This window comes from Dipteris shenzhenensis, chromosome 12, assembly GCF_047967505.1.
Source record: "Dipteris shenzhenensis isolate YYH24624 ecotype China chromosome 12, Dip_SZ_1.0, whole genome shotgun sequence".
NCBI classification, from domain to species: domain Eukaryota; kingdom Viridiplantae; phylum Streptophyta; class Polypodiopsida; order Gleicheniales; family Dipteridaceae; genus Dipteris; species Dipteris shenzhenensis.
In genome coordinates, this window is record NC_141607.1 from 22368917 (window position 1) to 22389459 (window position 20543).

The 20543-nt window shown below is 45.4% G+C and overlaps 1 protein-coding gene across 2 annotated transcripts in view; it reads right to left on the reverse strand.

Moving 5' to 3' along the window:
• Positions 1 to 15662, reverse strand: part of LOC147895980 (uncharacterized) — a 33572-nt gene extending 17910 nt beyond the window's left edge. Inside the window, exons 1-6 of one of the 2 annotated variants that reach the window (XM_087383201.1) lie at positions 15570 to 15662; positions 14101 to 14261; positions 13800 to 14014; positions 9094 to 9170; positions 8842 to 8884; positions 8669 to 8726 (exon numbers count right to left, since the gene is read on the reverse strand). In XM_087383201.1, coding sequence (XP_087239327.1) covers positions 8669 to 8726; positions 8842 to 8884; positions 9094 to 9170; positions 13800 to 14014; positions 14101 to 14204 — 497 coding nt within the window. In that variant the 5' untranslated portion in view covers positions 14205 to 14261; positions 15570 to 15662. Of the gene's footprint in view, positions 1 to 8668; positions 8727 to 8841; positions 8885 to 9093; positions 9171 to 13799; positions 14015 to 14100; positions 14262 to 14991; positions 15518 to 15569 lie in introns of those variants that run through there. The other variant, XM_087383202.1, reaches the window with a different exon arrangement.
• Positions 15663 to 20543: the final 4881 nt, after the last annotated feature.

Here is a 20543-nt window from a genome sequence, read left to right on the forward strand (position 1 = left end):
TAGAGGACAGACGACACGTTACCTGGGATTCCAGGTAGGCCTGGACATCACGCCGGCTCAGCAGTTCTTACCGGTCCTAGCCTCCATACGACGGAAGCTAGCCTTCTGGAGCACGGCTCGGCTATCCTTGGCAGGCAGGGTCCTTGTGGTCAACTAGGTCCTTCTTGCCACCGCTTGGTACGTGGCCTCTTGCTGGTGTTTCTCGAGATCGTGTGTAGCCCAGCTGAGGAGACTGGTGCGGAACTTCCTTTGGTCTAGCTCAGATGGTTCCGGCACCAACAGAGCCCGGGTCGCCTGGCAGACGGTCATTCTCCCCTAGACAAAGGGCGGCCTTGGCATCATAGATCCAGAACTGCAAAGTCAGGCACTACTTGGCAAGTTAGCCATCCGCGGTCTGACCCCAAGAGGGCAGACGTGAAAGCTCTTGCTTCAGCATGGTCTCAACGCGTGTACCCCCCAGAGAGGGGGTGATTGGCAACCATCTATCCGGTGGATCTTCACTTCTGCCCCACTGACTCAGCCCCGTTCCCCCTTCCTCCGTAGCCTCGTCTCGGTCTGGAGGAAGCTGCGACACAGCCTCTCCCAGGTTCCCCCTAGCTGCCGAGAGGAGATAGACAGACAGCCCCTGATCTGGAGCAGCCAGGTGACAGATGATACACGTCGCTAGCTTGGAGAGAGATCCCATATCCCTTGGGCGCTCTGGGCGCGTGGGCCCGCGCGCTCGCTTCGGGTTTGGAGGGGCGTCTACAGCCAGCTAAGCCCAGGCGAGCTGGCAGCAACAGTAGGTACGGCACGTGGGATCCAGGCTCGGCGAGCGGAGATCGATACTGCCATTCCTGCAGGTTGGAGGATTCCCATGATCACCAGACAGCTCTTCTCGAGAGATGAGAGGTGGCTAGGGCAGTTCACACCCATGGCATTCCTTTGGTGGTTGCAGTCCTTTTCTTGGACTCCTCGATCCACTTCTTCACTGTCGCCGATGATAGCCGTCTCCAGAGCAGAGAGGCCGTGATCGACCCCCAGCTTCCCTGGCAGCGCCTTTGCATCATAGGGCTGCAAGGGAAAACGTGACCTCAGAGAACCCTACCCCCTTCTTTTCTTACAGTGCGCATACTGGTAGGCATGCTCTTGGGGCTCTCCAGTGCGGGCTACCCACACAGGCACATAGTTGGTATGCCCAAGGGATATCTCTGGTCTTTCTTCGCACATTCTGGAAGACTCTTTGGGCAAGCTGGCGGCCGAGGAAGATCTCTTACTTTCTCTAGATGGTGGCCCACAAGGGGCTACCAGTTGGCAGCTGGTTGAGGCAGATGGGGCAGGAGGGGCACTGCCAGATGTGTTTTCAGGAGGAGTCGTCCCTGAAGCACTGCCTTTGGAGCTGCTTGCATGCTCAGACAGTTTGGAAGGGAGTCATGGGGATCTTAGCGAGGGCTGCACCCGAGCTAGGACCGGTCACTTGGGGAGCCGTTTGCTGGTGCAGCACCGAGATGGGACATCACTTGGCTTATGAGTTCTCTACGCAGGATCCAGTTTTCTTCATCATGCAGGCCACCTGGGCATACATGGACAGCTTCACTTGGCATTTGACAGAGACAGATGCAGGAGCGATGACTCGGCACCTAGTTTGGGAGATCATAGGGAGCATTGCAGGCTGGCATATCTGGACTTCCAGATGCGCGCAGACCTTAGGAGATCAGGCTTCTTCTGCTACCCATACCCTAGCAGACATTTGGAGCACGATCGTTCACACACTCAAGGGTCAGTGGGATCAGATTCAGGGGGAGTCCCGGGCAGGGAAGGAGAAGAGACGACGCTTCCTTCACGACTGGGACCACTGAGAGCTGTTCTTCCAGCACTCTGCTCAGAGTCTTCAGTGGCATTACTCCCCCCCACCGTGGCTATTTGTCCACTCTCCGATGATTATGCCCTGAGAGGCTTGTAATTAGTATTTTGGTTCCTCGGGCTGTATCCATTTTGTGATTGCAGCCCGCTGGCCTTTAGGCCCTCTTGTACTCTTGTTTTCAAGTAATATAACCAGCACTACTATTAAAAAAAAAAAAAAAAAAAGACATTGTTGCTGATTTGTTCACCAAGTACTATTGAGACAAAAGTCTGAAGCTTTTTGCAAATCTGCTTATTTCTTTTTTGGCATTGATCCATTTCTTTATACATGTCGACTTTGCCACTGTAGGGGGGATTTGTTAGCTTATGTGTAGCGTGGTGTGAACACACCCTTGGGGTACATTCTCTCTGCATTTAGGAGGTTTTTCCCCTTTGCTTAGTTTCCAGCTAGAGGACATAATCCTCATTTGGTTATTCTCCAAGATATACTGCTTTTGCATTCTCAACACAACTCCACATTTTGGTGTTCTCCTTTCATCCCCAAACCTAACCTAACAATTGCCTTTTGGAGTCTCCTTAAAGGTGCCTTGTGACGCCTTGAGCCCTTCATTTGCACCTTTTCAATAATGCCTAGGCCTAGTAGTGCCCCTAGACTCTGGCCCTTTAATCCAACAAGTGCAAGCTTATCAATCCCTTGACAACACCATCATGAGAAGGGGGTGAACAAATGAGTGGAGGAGTATTTGAGGCACTTATGCCATGGCAACCAGAGTTCTTGGGATAAATGGCTTGGACCTGAATTTTGTTATAGTAGCACCAATTAGAATGAGCCCATTTGAGGGAATGTAGGGATGTAAAGTTGGGATGCATTTCACTATAATAGACATGGACTATGAAAAATCAATAAGGAGTGATGATTTGGATATGAGCTCAAAAGGTATTTGGAGTGTAAAGAAGAGGATTTCATGGAGTTACGACTCCACAAGGATAGATATGCATCCTTGGAGGGTAACATCAACACCAAGTTGTCCCACATGTATTATGGGCCCTAGAGGATCATCATAGAGTCTGGGAAGTAGCATATCACTAGGAGCTACCACCCACTTGAAAGATCCATGATGTGTTGCATGTCTCACTACTGACGCCATATAAGGGTCACAACATTCAAGTCTTGTTGAGGAGGGCCACCTCCCTGATATTCCAAAGTGGTTACTCTTGCACAAAGCTCTTCGGCTAACACAATGTCTTGTTTTTGGGAAATTTTCTCGGGGGAAGGCTAAGTTAGTGGGGATTAGCACTAGGGGACATTTAGCTATAGAGGTCTAGAAATAAGGTTTGAGGGAGATACTATAAAACCAACCTCCATTTTATTGTTCTCAGCTATTAAAGAATAAAGAGATTTCTTCATAGACTTCATACACAAGGACCAAAAGTTCCAAAGGGAATAATGACTTTGACATTGCTAGCGACTAAAATTTATAGGTGGCAGTCTGTTGATCTATAGTCATCATCTAAGTATGTTACACAAATGGCAAGCTTTGCACGGGTTTCCAAAATGTGAAGGACAGATGCCATTGTCAATTGGTGAAGCATACTCTTCCTCTTTCCTTATTTGTCAAATGCTTGGTTTAGACTTGGAAAACGTTCTACTTGGTCCACTCACCCTCAATTTAGAGATAGAAAGCTAACCTCTAAGCTCATATTCAGGTCGATGGATTGTGATTGGGTAAGACATAACCATGTCTCCATATTAGGACATGAATGATCTTAGTAGTAGGCAAGTGGTTTCCATGTTGAATCCATCTACCTATATATATCATTTGTCATGGTCCTCAATCATTCTAGTCTTAGGTCGATCATCTCAATATCCATCCATCACAATTGGAGATAGTTGTGGCAAGTCCATGAGGTTGAGTAGGAGGGTAGTCATAATCATTATCCAATGATGTTATATACTCTTCCTTGCTCCTCCTTCATGACATTCTTGTTTCAACTTGGAAGGAGAGTAAAAAGGGTTAGTTCGATCAGCTTCAACTGGTGGTTCAAAATTAGCCAAATAGCCTTTCTGATCAAAGATCAAATAGTAATTATTTTGAAAAGCTCCTAGGCACAAGGCAGCCATATGGGAACAGAAGGATATAAAGGGTCTTCTTTTATCAGTAACTAGTTTTCATTTGGTATTTGACCTTTCTAAACATACATTTGGCACAAATTTGCTACTCCTTTCATGATTCCAGTTCTTAGGTTAAACGTCTCGAGAACTATCCCTCAAGATCAAAGACAATGCTAGTAACACAGATTTAGCTTTGATAAACCAGTCTTCTCATGAGGTATTACCTATTGTAGCGTATCTGGTGCGCTCAGAAGACTGTTTTTGGTTTCGAATCTGAGTTGACGGCATAAGGCCTTACACTCATCATCGTACCAACTATTACAGGGTATAGTTTCAGGGGGTGGTGGGCGGGTGGAGCGGGTGGTGTGGGGAAAAGCGTGAATGGAAGCCTCGTGTAGTGAGCGGGTGGCAAGGGCAGCACGATCCTCTAAAAGGGGTATGAGCTTTTAGACGGGATTTGGCTTCCATAGAGCATCTTAGGGAGTAGAACCCAGCCTCCCAGTGGCTCACAAACAGGTATGAGAGTGCATCAGCTTGACCTCCATGCCACAAAGAGAGCTGTAGGGCTGAGTTATCCTATCACTCCTCCAAGGCACTGTGGGTCCAATAAGGGGAGAAGATGACTACGCAGTTCTTCTAGACGACCAGCCCTTGCTTAGCGTATAACGGTTGCAACAAGAGAAGAGTACATAGATGCACTCAGACCCTCAGGAGATTAGAGGTAAAACCACTGTCTTCTATTGACATTTGTCCTAACCCAAGGAGTCATCCCCGCTAGTTCTTGCAGCCCGAGGAGTAAGTTTGGGTATACACTCCGGCAATGGCCCTCTCCAAGCATGAGTAGGCAAGTAGAGGCCCTGTTGACTGATGAGGAGCTCTTGGAGGCCCTCCCTCCATAGAAGTGCCCTATGTGACACCATATTTCTTTAGGTGCTTGTAGGAGTGCATACATACTCCCCTAAGTTTGGCCTTCCAGGAGATTTTTTACTCACGCTCGTTCCCTCAAGTTGGCTGTGTTTTTGTTTGATCTCTAAGGGGGAGATAGATCAAACATTTGACGTTGGTGCTGAATCACCTTATTGCATACCACCTACAAGATCTTAGTCAAGGTCTTGAGTCTGCAGTTGTAGACCCATCTTGTTGACATCATCCATGACACACAGACTAGTATTATTCAAGAAGGCAACATCTTGGACAAGATCTTCACCTTTTGGGAGGTAGTGGATTGGGCTCACGATGAGTCCCAAACTATAGCATTCCTCCTCTTGGATTTTGAGAAGGCTTACGACAGGGTGGAGTGGCCTTTTCTAGAAGGTACCATGCGTAGGATGGGCTTCTCATATCGATGGATATGGGGTGTCTCTTCTCTGTATACCGGAATTGCCAACCAACTGCTTATTGGGGTCTCATAGGAGAGGCCTTCTCCCTTTCTCGCTTTGTATCCCAGGGCCTCCCTCTCATTCCATTCTTTTTCTTTTTGTGGCAGAGGTTGTAGGCTTATTTTTGCACTCCCTGGCACTGGTGGACAATCAGGTTCTCTCAATCACAGTGTGATTCATAGCCTCATGTTGGTGCTTTCACAAGAGGCACTTGGTGCACAAATTCTTGTGGGTGGGATTAGATGCCTACGGCTAGGTCTGCTGACCCACGCTTTGCTAGAGAAAAACCAAGCTGAAAATAAGCGGAACTACCATGGGCCAGCCAAAGATCCATGCCCTGAGGTCCCATCCACTCATCCATCATCTAGTACACATGATGCTCCGTCATCACGTTGAACAACTCAGGTCCACTTCTCCACCCCTGTGGAGACGAAATGAAGAATCCGAACTGGGTGGGTGCAAGATCCCACCACACTAATGCCCCCTTTTCAGGGCTGCAGGATCAGAATGGTCAACAGCTCCAGGGGCATGGGGTAAGTATCTGGGATCTCTAAATAGTTCCAGGGTCCTAGCCATCAAAACTCCATCGGCAAAGGTTTGCCTGCCCGCATGCGGAGGCCTGAGGACTCAACCTCCGAACTCCTCTCCCCAAAAGTGTGAAAAGAAGTTGTATCCTACGTGCCCAAGGCGCTGACCTATTGTCGAGGAGAGGTTAGCGTGGAAGCCTTTGCCTTTCCCTTGCTCGCAGAAGAGGGGTCTACTATCGGACCTAGCGGGGTGAGTGAGGAAGAGGCCTCGAGCGAGGCTGCGCTTGTCTGAAGGGAATGAGAGGGGGCTGCAGAGAGGGACGGGTGGTGAGGGTAATCAATGTAGGACAGGTGGCGAAGGCGAGGGTGGGGGCGGAAGGGGGTTGGGGACTGCAGAGAGGGACGGGTGGTGAGGGTAATCATTGTAGGACAGGCGGCAGGTGCGGGGAGGGTGGGGAAGGCGGTTGTGCAGGGTCTGCCACTGTTACAATAGAGGGTCTCTACGGTGACGGCACCTGCGTTCTCTGGGGCTCTCCCTCTGAACTCTGAGGAGGAGCCGTGGGCATTGGTGCTCTGATGCTTGCTCCTGCTGCTGTAGGGGATCTTGTGGTGGGCGGGAAGCCTCTCCTCCAGAGGGGCCTGAAGAAAGTCCTGTAGTCGAGGGCTCTCTCTCATAAATAACGTGGCACGCCTATCTGTGAGCCACCAATTTAGTCTCCCTGTGCATGCGCAGCTGCCTGTGCTCGCCTCTTGCAATTGGCGCCTTGTCGTTGATTCTTTCTGGCTTGTTTGCTACACTTCTTCTTCCCACCTTCCCTTCGAAGGTTCTAACCAAGGGGTTGAGACTCTACCCGTTGTCTCGCTAAGACAACTATTGTGACTGCCTGGGTGGCCTCCAAGTCCCCCCCTCTCTCATGTCGCTATGCTGTCCCTATGACTCCTGTGAGGGGGGATGCACCTCGCTCAAGCTGCTCGTACAATCTATCGCTAGGTGCCCCTTCTGCCTACACCTCAAACACTGTCCTGGTAAACCGGAGACCTCCAATCTCCAACGAAAAGTACCTCCCTCCAAGGTCTCCAAGAGAATCACCTCTGGAAGGGTGTCTAGGCTCTCTACCACCAGCCTGAATCGAGGGACCCCATCATCTATCACCACTGCCGCCTTTGACTCTACAAGGTACTCTAAAACTGTACCAAAATCATGCCCAATGGAGGGAAGGATGGACCTGTACTCCCTCGGAAGCCTTGGGAAGCGGAGCGTCCAAGAAAGCGAGGAACATGGTGAGTCGAATCCATGTCCTCCACCATGGAATCCATGATACCACGGTATAAGATACACCAAATGAGGGCCCAGGAGGATAGGACTCCTCTCCATGAGAGCCACAGTAGTATCCGGGGAGTCAAGATGGAGGAGGAAAACCCCGCATCCATAGATGGTGACCTCCTGAATGTCGTCCCCATCTAGTGCCAAGGTGGCCTGGATCCAATCCCCGATTTGTCTCCTCGAGGGACTTAGGCCAACTATCCTACCTACAACTGCCCTATCCTGAAGAAGGTTCAATACCTGTTGTACCTGTTGCTCATCCAATGGTGAAAGAAGAAATTTGACAACTGTGGGGATCGAGGGTGCTTCAATAGAGCCCCTCTCGCCAGACCAAAGGTCGCCACCAAAAATCCGAATCACTGGGATAAGCAATAAACTGCACCTCCCGCTGAAAAGGAACGAGGAAGGTGAAAGGAGAGGGAAAGAAAGCGCCCGTGGGAAGGAGGTCCGCCAAGAAGCGCCCGACCTCGTCGCGGCTCGGGAGGAGTCTCTAGCTGAATCTTGGGATAGGAAGTAACTTGAGAGCTGTTTAGTAGAGGTGAATGTTGAAGGGGAAGCCGCCTCAGAGTGCTTGCACAAGCAAGCTCGAGCTCACAATCTAGGCAAGGAATGATGTGCATAAAGTGAGCTGCAAATGCACCTTGAAGCAAGATAAGCCCTTGGGACTGCGTTTCAAGGACTGAAGCCTAGGAAGGGGCTGGCTGAAGCTCCTATGAAGGGAATATGCGGGCTGAACACGTCTTGCCAGCCCCAGTGCAAGAGGCTGAGGAATGAGATCAAGGAGTGAAGGCAGCTGGCTCTCAATGCACCATTGACGAGGCTACTGTTCACCCAGAAATGAGAAGGCTCATGAATGCTTGCAAGGCTCCTGGCCTGAAGGAGGAGGTTGGCTGCATCCAGCTCTTGGGAGGCGAAGGCTGGCTGCCACAGCTCGAACGAGCTGTGGCGGTGTCAAAGGAACAAGAAGGGGGCCGCGAACACAGTGCGCCCCCTTGCGACTTGAATGCATGACGTATGGGCTCCCTCAGTGAGCCCGAGGCGAGGAGCAGGCCGGGAAGTGGAGAAGGGGGGGGGGGGAGTGCAGCATGCAGGGAGGCAGTTCATGCGTTTCACACTTCTGCATTTCAGGACCACGGTGTTGATTCTGGTGTCTTGATGGGGGTGGAGACTATCTACCATGTCTGTCAGAAGTGTTTCCTCTAGCTTCATTATTGAATCTACAAGTACTTCTGCGTTTGCCTCTCATGTTCTTCTTCATAAGCATATCTAACATGATTTCAAAATGAAGGCGGTGCATCTCTAGTGACCATTGCAGTTACAAAACGATCACAAAGGATCTAGGTGGCTTTTCAAAGCATTAATAGAAAGTTCCTTTCTCTGGGGGTTAAAAGTACTTGAACTGCAGCAATGAGTGGAAAATCTTGGAGCAGCAAAGATGAATAGCTATGTTAGATAAGTGCAAAATAGTTTTAATTGTACTCACGAAGAAGCATCGGTATTTGGCATCAAATCTGTGCCAGCCTTCTTCTCCAACCTTGCAGCTGCATAATAAAGAAGCGGAGGAAGAGTCAGATATAGAGAGAATTCATTCATGAGAAACCAAAACTAAAAGCATGCCAGGAAAGCAGGTGCTCTATTGGCAAGGCTGCAATATACCATCAGCCATGGGGTCTGGAGTGTATTTTGCCAGCCGGTACTTCTGAAACACAATGACAAGCCTCCATAAAATCAGTAATTCATAACTTCATCAACTGGCACATAACATCAGTAATTCATAGCTTCATCAACTGATACATAACATCAGTAATTCATAGCTTCATGGAGCTTCATCAACATAGATAAGACAAAAAATAACAGATTTGACACTCCCCAATAACGCAGAAACATCATTCTGAGATTATGCTTTACCTGCAAATGGCTCTTGACATGGTAAATTGTTAAGCCTTGTACTCCCATGACCCTTAAAACAGCTTTTGGAGTTGCCCCTGCAATGCATTATAAGATTTGAATTTTCACAAGTCACAGAAATTTCCAACAACAGCAGATAGTGCAGCTTAGCGCTTCGTTTAGTTTCCAAACAACTGTCCATACAAAAAAGAAAAAAGGAGACCTTATTTTTCTTTTCTTGAAGTAAAAAGAGAACTAAAAAGAATTCCTTCCCTCAGCAAGGTCCTTGGCATCCCTACCATGATGCAGAGAGGAACTAACAAGAGCACCAAGGCTTCAAAATCACACCAAAATATTTTTTTGCGAAAAGAGACTTCTATTAAGTATTAAACAAAACCATTAGAGCAAGCTCCATACGGGATACACCATGCAATGCATGAAAAGCTCAAGAGCCAAAAAGAAAGGATTGGGGCTGATAGTGCCATCTCAATCCTGTAGAATCACACCAAAATATTTTTTAATTTGATAAGCCTAGGTATCAGGACTTGCAAGCCATCAGATCCAGACTTATAACCCAGAGAATCCAAAGTATCTTTTTAACTTCCGATCAGAATAATTTTGCTATAGATGCTAACTTAAACAACTCTGAAGCTCTGAAGAGTTATAATACTAAATATCCTAGCAAAGATGAAGACTGCACAGCTAATTCCTCCCAACATCCCCAAGCTGGTACATTCAGGGAGCTCGCCAACAGAATCACAGCAGCTCATCAATTGATGTTGGAAACAATTGCCTTCGAGCCATGATTGGGCCATTTAAGACAAGTGAAGACAGACACTTGTGAACTTGCTACTATTGCCATCAAAAGAGCTACCCTTTCTTATCCAATAACAGCTGGACATGTTGCCACCTTGGTATTGTTGTTGCATGAAAAAATTCGTTTGTGGGATCATTGAGCCGCAAACTCCCAAAAAAACTGGTCCCTTGCGTGTTTTGCCTTCTTAACCTTACCCTTGCATACGTTGCATATTGCCTTCTTAAACCTTCACTTATGAGGGTGCAAATAAGTTAAAGTATATTTGGCCTCAGACAATGAGCTGCTGAGATAAGAGATTCATAAATTCTTCAGTATCATTGCAATATTGACCTCATTAAGTACACATTCTTTTGTATGAAAGGACATTATGACCCAGATGAAGGGGGGATGAGAGAGAAGAGAGAGAGAGGAGCAGTACTTCTGTAGAATCCAACTGTATGCATAGATGAAAGACAGAAAAAAAGTTTATTAAAGTCTTCGGAAGATTGATGGGTCTATGAAACTGAGAAAACCTGATACAAGCAAGCTGAAAGGGTGGAGCTACTATTGAGCATCAACACCCATGCAGAAAAACAAAAGATACATGCTACATACTCATATTAGAGTAATAGTCATCTCCATCATCACTATCATCTATTGCCCTCATCACAAAATACCCTCAACTACATGAAATCCAAATACATCCTACATGGCAAAAGTTTCTTTCCACTCCCCTAAACTAGTAGAAATAAAGCGCAGGATCATTTCCCATTATTACTACTACTCTTGATGAATCCTTGTCAGAATTGCAAGCTATGTCTGCACACCCAGCAGAACCCCCATTCGTCTAAACAAAATGCAAAAAAACACAACCCATTTTGCTGACACAAGCTAACTGTCAGCCCAGCAAGAGATAGGGGTACTGGTGCATAATGCTCTGCTGTCAGAAATTGTCAGCATTTATAACCTGCTTGCATATGTACTCCCCTTCTCATCCATAAATGAAAGCTAAGAGAAGTTGTCCTTACTACTGCAAACCTTCCCAGGTGCCACGAGTTGGTGGTTTACTTTCCTACATATTATACAACGAAAACACTGCCCACAAGGCATTTGTAGGAACATTTGGAAGCCATTTCAACCCTCACTTGCAGGCCCTAGTTCATGATGCCAAGCCGACACAACTTAGGGATCACTTTTAACTGGAACACACTTCAAACCCAGGTCAAGTCATGAATCGTTTGTTTCACAGAAAGGGGGCTCGATGTAAGTTAAGAGGAAAGGTTTGATGCTCAATGCATGAGTTCAACTGTGAGCCCGCCTCTTGTTTAAATGTTTAAGTTAAAGAAAGTATGCATTGACAAGGGTATCTAGGATTAGAAAGCCATCAAGATTGTTACTAAACTGTTCAAAAAAGGGCTGGTACAGGGAGAGGTATATGAGACCTATACTGAAGGGACCTTGTATCATGCTCCATACCTTCAACGATGCATACATAATAGTTCATGAGGAATAGCCATCTCCCTTGAGATGGCCCACTATCAGGATTGAAGCAGAATTAAGCCGTTGGGAGTGGAAAGATTTAGCTCCACTCATCAAGGTAGATACATAGCACCCTTTAGCAGAGTGTCCAATTAGACATTGGCAAAGAAGCTGCTGGTTGACAATGGTTTGGCTCGCCACTAGGCCTCTCTCTTTCCCAAGTCAAATATGTTGTTTTGGGGGAGTCAGCTGGGAGTTGGTTCCCTTGGTACCAAAATGTCTGTAGCCTTTGTCCAAGATGCCATTGGGACACAATTTTGTGCACTCCACGCTTGTCTTGATATCCAGTCCTTTTGGCAAGAAAGCTGAAGAATGACTGGAGGTTTCTGCTTTAAGGACGATGGGAGCAACTAGATTCTCTTGGGAGTGTAAGTCTCATTTTCCTACCAAGCACAGGCTTTTGTCTACACAATGTCAAAGGGATTCTTTTTTAAAATATCTAGATAGAGCACAAAATTTGTGCTTCGTTTAAGCATATCAACTTGTATACAAGGAGCATGCAGGTTGTAGGACCCTCACTCAATGTGGAGGGGAAGTGCAGGAAAGAAGAGCTCTTACGGTCTTATGCCATAAAGCTGCTGCCTTGATAGATAAAGATAATATTCCAATAGGATAGCATTCTTACATGGAAGTCAATCAAAATTCATCAACAAATACATACTTGTGCCAAGGACAATTGCTGTCTAAGACTAGTGCAAATACTAACTGATAGGTGTAAGGCTTTTGGAAGTGATACCCCATAGTGCAAGCCATCACTAGGGCTCTCAAGGTCTAACTCAATACAAATACTAGCCTACCAACTTTGTCCTCTCGTAAATTCTTGGACTGTACAGGCCTGAAAAAACTATCAAGTGTTCCACTTACACTGAATCTGAAAGCCTTACAACATGACTATCTAATATAGCAGTGCTTAGCTCCTCAATTGCTCTCATTTCGCTCACAATATATGAATATACAGCATGAGTGAGACACTCGTTTCTTTAAGATATGCTTGTTTTTCTTTTCTTTTTACTTTTTTCCCCCTTCTTTTGGGTAATATTTTTTTCAAATTTTAAAATGTAAACCTAACCCTATTTTTCAATCTTCTTGTGTCCACTGTCACTTGGCATGCCTCCCTCTTGACATGTGACCAGAGACTTTCATTTAAGTTATCATCTTAATGATTGTTTTATTATATATCAGACTCCGCTTATGATACGTATGATGCTTGATATTTCATAGATTTTTGGACTTGTTCATTTAAATAGAAGTCACTTGCCTTGTCGGCTGTTATTTGGATTGTGGAATTTTGAGTTATGACTTGCAAGCTCTGACTTGAGTTTAACTTGAGTTTATTGCGGGGTCTATTGTTCTCTACAATCTGTAATGTTAAATCTTGAATGTATAGTGCGCTAAATGCATAGACTCTAAAGTTAAAAGTATATGTCACATGTGTTAAATGTTTAGATTCGACATAATTACTATATATGGCAGCTTTTCGCGATGGCTGCACTAGTAACCAAATCTATCTATTTATATCATTTTATATATTTTTCAAATTAAATATTGATATTTTTTATAAAATACGTGTCTGAAGCCCATGATATATAGATATTTGCGTAGCTTGCCACTCTTGAATGCTTTGACCAAAGTTTATATGGGTGAATATTGCTCTTCCATATCCTTACTTCAGTTTATGAGGTTTGCTCCTACAAGCTGGTCCTTCTCCACTTGGGTGTGAGAAACCAGTACAATAAGACATGTCTGTCTTTGTTTGTAAAGGAAATCTCTATCCCTGAATGTTGATGGTTTGCTTTGCTCAAAGGCACAACATGGGATCAGAATTCTAGTCATAAATAGAGCTTCTCAAGCTTGTGACTGAGGCATATTATAAATGGGTGACTGCTGATCATATAGACTGCTAATATATTACAACTTGAAAATAATATAGACCAAGTGCAAGGTATAGAAAGTAAAGGTATCTGTGTACACGAGACCTACATCATGACGCACCAGGGACACATTAAGGCATTTCTTAATGCGTTCCTGCTGCTTCACGATCCAGGTCACGTGTACACACATAGCTCCACTAAGTACCTTTTTATTTTTATTAAAAAAAATTTAAAACACACCCACCCCACACTCACGCACCCGCAGTCCTATCGAGGGGCATCCCGCCCTGGACCGGTGGGCAATGGGTCCACAGCTTGTGGTGTGTGTGTGTAGTGTCCACTACGTATCTTTAACTTGCATACAGTATAATATGCTGATTAGCTACTGGTACTTTACAAGCAGAAGTGTCGAGTAAATTTACTTTTTTTCAAAGAGGTGCCTCGACCATATTACTATTTTCAAAAAGGCTATCCTACTTCACACCAATGTATATCAACAATGAGTAAAAATGCATACTCACTGTCAGCACCCCCGAGCTGAGTCACTGCTTCCACAAACTGGTCATGCAGGTCAGGTGTCCACCGCAGGCGTTGCTTAGCAGAATTGACACCCCCAGATCCAAGGGAATTAACGGATATGCTTGCAGAGGGCCCCAAAGCAACTGGACCTCGATGCTCAGGACCCATGCTTCTTTGATGTATCAGATTGGATGTAGAATTGGCCTGGTACATTGGTCTGTAAAAACAATGTTCACAAATTCAGTCCCCAAAGCCTAAGGTCTCTGACAGGTCCTTCTCCCCCTTACCGATTCAAAGCTTTACCTTTTTGAATCCAGACTTTCAGGTTGTGGAAGCATATCAATTTCTTTTAACGTTTTGTTGACGCAAATCAAGCTCTCACCGCTAATTGGCTCGATTGACAACATATTCCACCGCTCAGGTCATGTTACCCATGTGCCTCAGGTAATCTGTATTTTCCTTGGCTGCAAGCATATCAACGAGCCTTCAGTGAAGAAAAATACCAAATCTCTCTCTCTCTGTGCGCGCGCTGTAGGGGCTGGCTCGTTTTGATCCTGTTCTAAGCTTCAATGGAATAGTTTGCTCTGTAATTTGTTTGTTATACAAGTAGGCACTGCTATAACCTAAGTCTCCCGAATTAACATACTTGCTGAGAGAACTATTGGAAACACAGATTTCCAATGGAGAGTTTGGACAATGCTGTGGTACGCGTGCGTGCGAGCGTGCACAGAGAGGAAAGAGAGAGAGAGAGAGAGAGCGCGCGCGCGCGCGCGAGCGTGCGTATGTACACGCGTCTGGATGAGAAGACCGAGAATCTAAAATGAACAACTTTGAGGACAAAGAAAGATATCGGCATGCCATGAGTAAAGCGACTGGCGTAACAGTAGAGCTTGCTCTACCATTCTCATAGCGGTTCAAGTTTCAAGCTCATTATCGAATGCTTTCTGGGCAGAATCCGGCGTCTTACTCAAGGAAGCACGCCTTTGGCGAAACTCAGAGATTTGGGTCCGAAGAAAAGCGTTCTTTTACGTCATGCCAGACCGGAAAGTGTGAAGCACGCAACAACGTTCAAAGAATTGAGCTCAAGATGGTTGCTTCATTGTGGGTTAATTCGAACTTTGGTGGTGCAAGCTTGGCAATAGCGAATGCGCTACGGCGAGCTAGATCCTGGCGTTGGCTGGCGTTGGACGTTACCTGAGGTGCTGGAGACGAAGAGGGTGTGTGAGGACGGGAGTGTTTCAGTTGTCGTAGATGGGCAGAAACGAAAATCTCAACGACCGGATGGGGGGCGCCGTTTTGACGGTCTCTTCTTGATGCATGCTTCTGGGAATGGGAGAATTGGGCTGGAAGAAGAGGCAGAAACTATTCTGCCGTCGCTACAAGTATATGCGCTCAAAGGCGATAGAACCGGCTGCTGGCTGAGTCGACCTTCTGGGTGAGAATACATGGCTTAAACCTTCCCATTGAAAGGCAAGAGGTGAGGTCTGAGGGGGTGAGAATATCTGGCTTAAAGCTTCTGATCGGAAGGCGATGGCAAGATGTGAAAGCAACAATGGGAATCGGGAGGGTTGACACAGACGATGATGATATGATCGGCAGGGTTGACTGAAACGAAGCAAGGGCTGCAACTGATCATAAGAAGCAGCTCCATAGCTAGAAAAGCAAAACTCAGTTCAGATGGTTGATAAGCAGAGTTCTTGAACTGAAGAAGGAGCTGATATTACAACAGGTAGGATGGAATTTACGTTGCGAAGGTGGAAGATGTTACGTACCAGGAACGTGAGTTGATAAGGCATACTAGAGGAGCTGGGAGGAGACTTCGAAGCACAGCTCTGAGATATCGGAGAAGCTGAGATATCGAAGAGAGTGGGGAGGGGGGGGGTATGTCAAACAAGGGTGGAGAAACTGAGAGAGAGAGAGAGCAAGACTGTAGAGACTCAAGGTCACAGTTATTCCATACACAAAGAGAAAAGAACTTACAGAAAGCTGAACACAACCACAAATAGAATGGAGAAACAGGTTGCTACAATTATTATTCCATATACTCACAGAGCAAACACAAACACAGAGAGAGAGAGAGAGAAAGAGATTGTCTTTGTTTGCTGCAAGACTACCATTATTCCATACAGACATTATGGGGACTCGGGAGTGATTGGAAGGAGAATGAATGATGAGTGGGAAAAAGGTCGGTTAATTTTTGAGACAGAGGCCTCCAAAAAGCTGACCCCTACAGCAAGCAAAAGGGGGTGGTGGCAAACTGAGTCCAAGGGGCCGCCTCTTTTGGGCGGCTCTTTGCTAACACTTCTTGCCCATTATAATCACACCACAGACAACCCCCTTTGCTGAATCTTTCGGTAACCCCACCCCCTTCCTTCTTTCTCCTTTCATCATCCTTCTTCTTCTTCTTCTTCTTCATCATCATTATCCCGTCCTTTCCTCATCTCGCATGTCCTCAATCCTCTCTCAGCTCCTTCGGATTCTCCTCGTTCATCCCATCTTCAACCTCGTTTCCACATTCCACTCCCTCCATCCCCACACCACCTCACACCTTCTCTCCACACACTCACGTCGTACAGCTTACCCCCCCATCTCCCCCTTATATTCGATGCACGACAAGGCTAGTTCACTTGTACCCACATTAAATGCCTCCTAACACTTGGCATAGCCCATCATCGGAGCTCCAATGGTCGCTAGCAACAAGGTTGTTGTCCCTTGCCTAGGGGCAAGGACCAACGATAGCAACTTCATCATTATTTTGTCTCACACAAATCAAGACTAGCCCTTAACAAACCATCCTCTGACACTAGCACACATTGTTTGGCATCCATATAACCTAAATACCAAAAATAACTCAAAGAGGCCATCCCATAAAACTATGTATATTAGCTATAAAACCAACCTAGGAACCATCGACAAAACTATTAAGTTTAGGATTAGATTCATTAGTCAATATATATTCCATGTCATGTGAAAGCATGGGCCTCCGTTTAGATATTGCTATCAAATACCACATGCGCAAAACCTCGAAAATCGCATTTGCCCACTCATGTTTAGCCACTGGTCCTTTATTTGTTGTGGGCCTTTGTTCTCTACACTCCAATACTTTGTTCTAATACACTCCAATCATGTATCTTTCACAAGTAATAATTCATTAGAGAGAATGTCACACCAATATCTAGCCCATGTGTTATGGCATACCTTGGAGGATGAAGATATTAGTCTAGGGTAATCACACATCACAAGGATATTAGTCTAATATATGGGGTATGTTCTTCACCATTAGGATGATTATGGTCTTGGTAGAGACATCCATGATATGGGACATAGGCTCCATGTTTCTTCCCTCGCATGCCAATGAGCTTACCACATATGTTGGCACTCCCATCCTCCTAAGCCCATTCAAACATCACTTTATAAAAAGAGAAGGCCTTGTCGAGAAGAGTGGAGAAGAGAGAGAGAGAGAGAGAGAGAGAGAGAGAGAGAGAGAGGGAGAGAAAGAGAGAGTTCATAACTTAAAAATAACACTAAGTAGCAAGAGCTTCCAAGGCTTTATCAAAGCCCATTCAAATGTCATTATTTAGTGCTTACTTCCATAAAGTAGAAGGGATCATGAATGCTTATTAAAGATATAGTTTTATGACCTTGAGAGGCAAGAAGGTTTATTCGTGGCAAGAGAGAGAGAGAGAGAGAGAGAGAGAGAGAGAGTATAACTTATAAAGTTAGACTACTTGTAGCAAGCAACATCCACACTTTGCTAAGCATCCTCTAAAAAGCACTAGGAGCAAAACATCTATAGTCAATCCACAAATGGCCTATCATACACTATAAAACTTTAACATGGCTTCTTGTCATAAGGTGCTTTACATGTATGCTTAAGATAGGGACTAATGATCCCCTCACGATGCAAGCCCTCAACTTCTTGGATAAGCCTAGGTGGTAGAGTAATTGGCTTGAGGATGGTGACCTGATATGATGCAAACACAACATACCCTCCACAAGCATGATGGTGCCTAAAGGATTGTGATCCAATGCTATGCAACCATGCAAGCATCAAGTCTAGCACACAATTCTCTAGACTAAGCTTAATAAAGACTAATGTTCGTACATCAACGTAGTCAACATGCTAGCTCACTTGTACCATTAGTTTGTGGTTGTTGTAAAAGCTACATTTGTCAATCATACTTGCAAAAGGTTGACATGTTCTTGAGGGAGCACCTCTAACAAGACTTCATGAGAGTTGTCACTTTTTCTAGTTCCAACTTTACATTGGTTTGGGATCATATGCAGCCTAGGAAGGAGGTCGTTCCACACTAGATCATCTATACCAAAAACCAAGGTGATATGGTAGCAAGAGAGCACTTGATAGATTATTGCTCTTTCTTAGGCATGACTCTTGAGGCACACCTACAAGATTAGAGGTGTGAGAACAATGTTTCGTGTAGGATATCATCTCGTATGGATAAAAATCTGAAAACATGCTAATGTGGATATCTTTGATTTGCAAAGATACTGCCCACTTATTATACGCAAGTGTTAGGACCATCTGCTAACATGCGTGGGGTGTCTTTATTAATAGCCTAAGGACCCTCACAAGATTTGGGAGTGGTATACATGTAGGGAATGCTTTTGGCTAGATTTGCGTATTAAATTGTTGATACATGCCACAGACTATTGATCAACTGTTGATCAATCATTAATCAAGGAGTAGTACATGTGTGGCAAGGTTCAAAAGCTACCCCTTTTTGCTAGATTTGGATCTAAAATCGTTGACACATCATCCACGGACTATTTATTGGATGTTGATCAGTTGTTTATTAATCTTTTCCCCTAAGCCATCAAATTGTCATGAGATTGTTGAGTTCTCTATTCCTTAGCTCCCTCATATATAGCGCATTCTTGTGGAACTAATATACCCATGGGGATGGCTTTTCCCTACAAAATTACATGTTCCCTCGTGAGCATCATCAAACTTCAAGGGCCACCTTGCTCCACGCTAATAGCAAGTTCTTGCACATGATAGGCCAAGATATGAACACACTAGCCTGAAATCGAAAAGTAGCATTCCCTTTAGCAAGCGAGACCACAAAGAGGGAATGACTCCCATATGTGGAGGGGGGACGTCCCTTGAAAATTTGGTATGTAAAAACCAACTTGGGAGGGTGAGGATCCCAAATTCCAATCTTAATACAAATGAGAAATTCCTGTACGAGTTGAGGAGTTGAGGATCTCAATCTTCCCACAAATGAGAAAGTTCATGTGCTGCAGAATCAGGCCGGATGCCAAGGCCGGGGCCCGGCCTCATGTTTCCTTCACCCAATGATCAATCAAACTGCATCGTTTCCCTTTGTACCACTCAGCATTTAAGCACCTCCTCTGACGTCATATCTCGTGGCCTGTGCCGATCGTAGTACCTCATAAAGGCCCAGGACTGAGGAGAATATTTAAGCCTTTGGGTTGTATTTAGTATCCCTCTCAGGCTCTGATGCCTGTATTTAGCTCAATTGCATTGCTAGCACAGCTAGACTATAGCCGCCCATCTGCTTGCCTTTACTACTGCTTCACACACACAAACCATTTGATTGATCATCCATCGTCGATGACCTCCAACCTCATTTAAAGCCTTCGATCCTGCCCTTTTCAGTGTTCGAGTTTTCCCCCTCGGACGCTTCCTCCATTACTATCATCTCCATCATGCAAACATCAGCAAGCTCAACCTCTTCACGGCCAGGGGGGCTGCTGGTCAAGTAAGGCAGGACGCACGCAGCTCCCTCAGTCACATAGTGTGATCAGGAGTCAGGACCACTCATGCGCTCTTTTTACATGCTGGGCGCTCTGCACTAGGCATTTGGCTGGGGATTTACTTTTACTTTGCTCACTTGGCTCGAGAAAACAATCGAAAAGAATAGCAACGACCGAGCTAGGTGATGTAAAAGCCTGCAATGACACACATTCCCTTGCCTATGACGATGCTTTAGCGCCCTTTTTCGCATCGAGCGCCTGCTTTATCATGAGAGCGCAGAAAAGGGCCAAAAGAGTAAGCCTCTCTCCTTGAGCCCGTTCCTACTTGTCCCCTCGGGACTTTCCTCTTTGTCCCCACGGGCTACACTAGAGATATAGAATGAAATGCGAGGGAAGAGAAAGGTGCATTCCAATACCAAAACCCGAGGGCCATTTAAGACACGCTTGATTCTTTCATATAGAATAAATTTGATCTTGTCTTCTCATTATCTTTTTATTTCATAACCAAAAGGCAAAAGGGAGGCACATGGAGATACAAATGAGAAAGGAGAGAGAGAGGAGGGGGGAGGGGGAGGTGGCAAAGGGGGAGAGAGAGAGAGAGAGAGAGAGAGATTCAAAAGGAGCACATTCTCTAGTGTTTGAAGCAAGGGATTCCCAATAAAAATATGTGATAAAAGGAGTAGGTTGAGTTGCATTCACAATGCTCTACATCTAATCTTTGTATATTCATTGGGCAAGAATAGAGTGCTGAGTACTCAATAAATTTGATGATCCTATTCTGAGATGCTCTCTCTCTCTCTCTCTCTCTCTCTCTCTCTCACACACACACACACACACACACACACGTGTATGTATACACATTCATGCACACACATGCACACACAAGCACCATGTTTGTGTATGTGTGATTCCAAATCATTGGTGTGATATAAAAAATATAACTAGCATCTAAAAAACCTAAAATTTAGCTATTTGCTAAGTCTCTTTGACTTATGAAGCTAAGATAT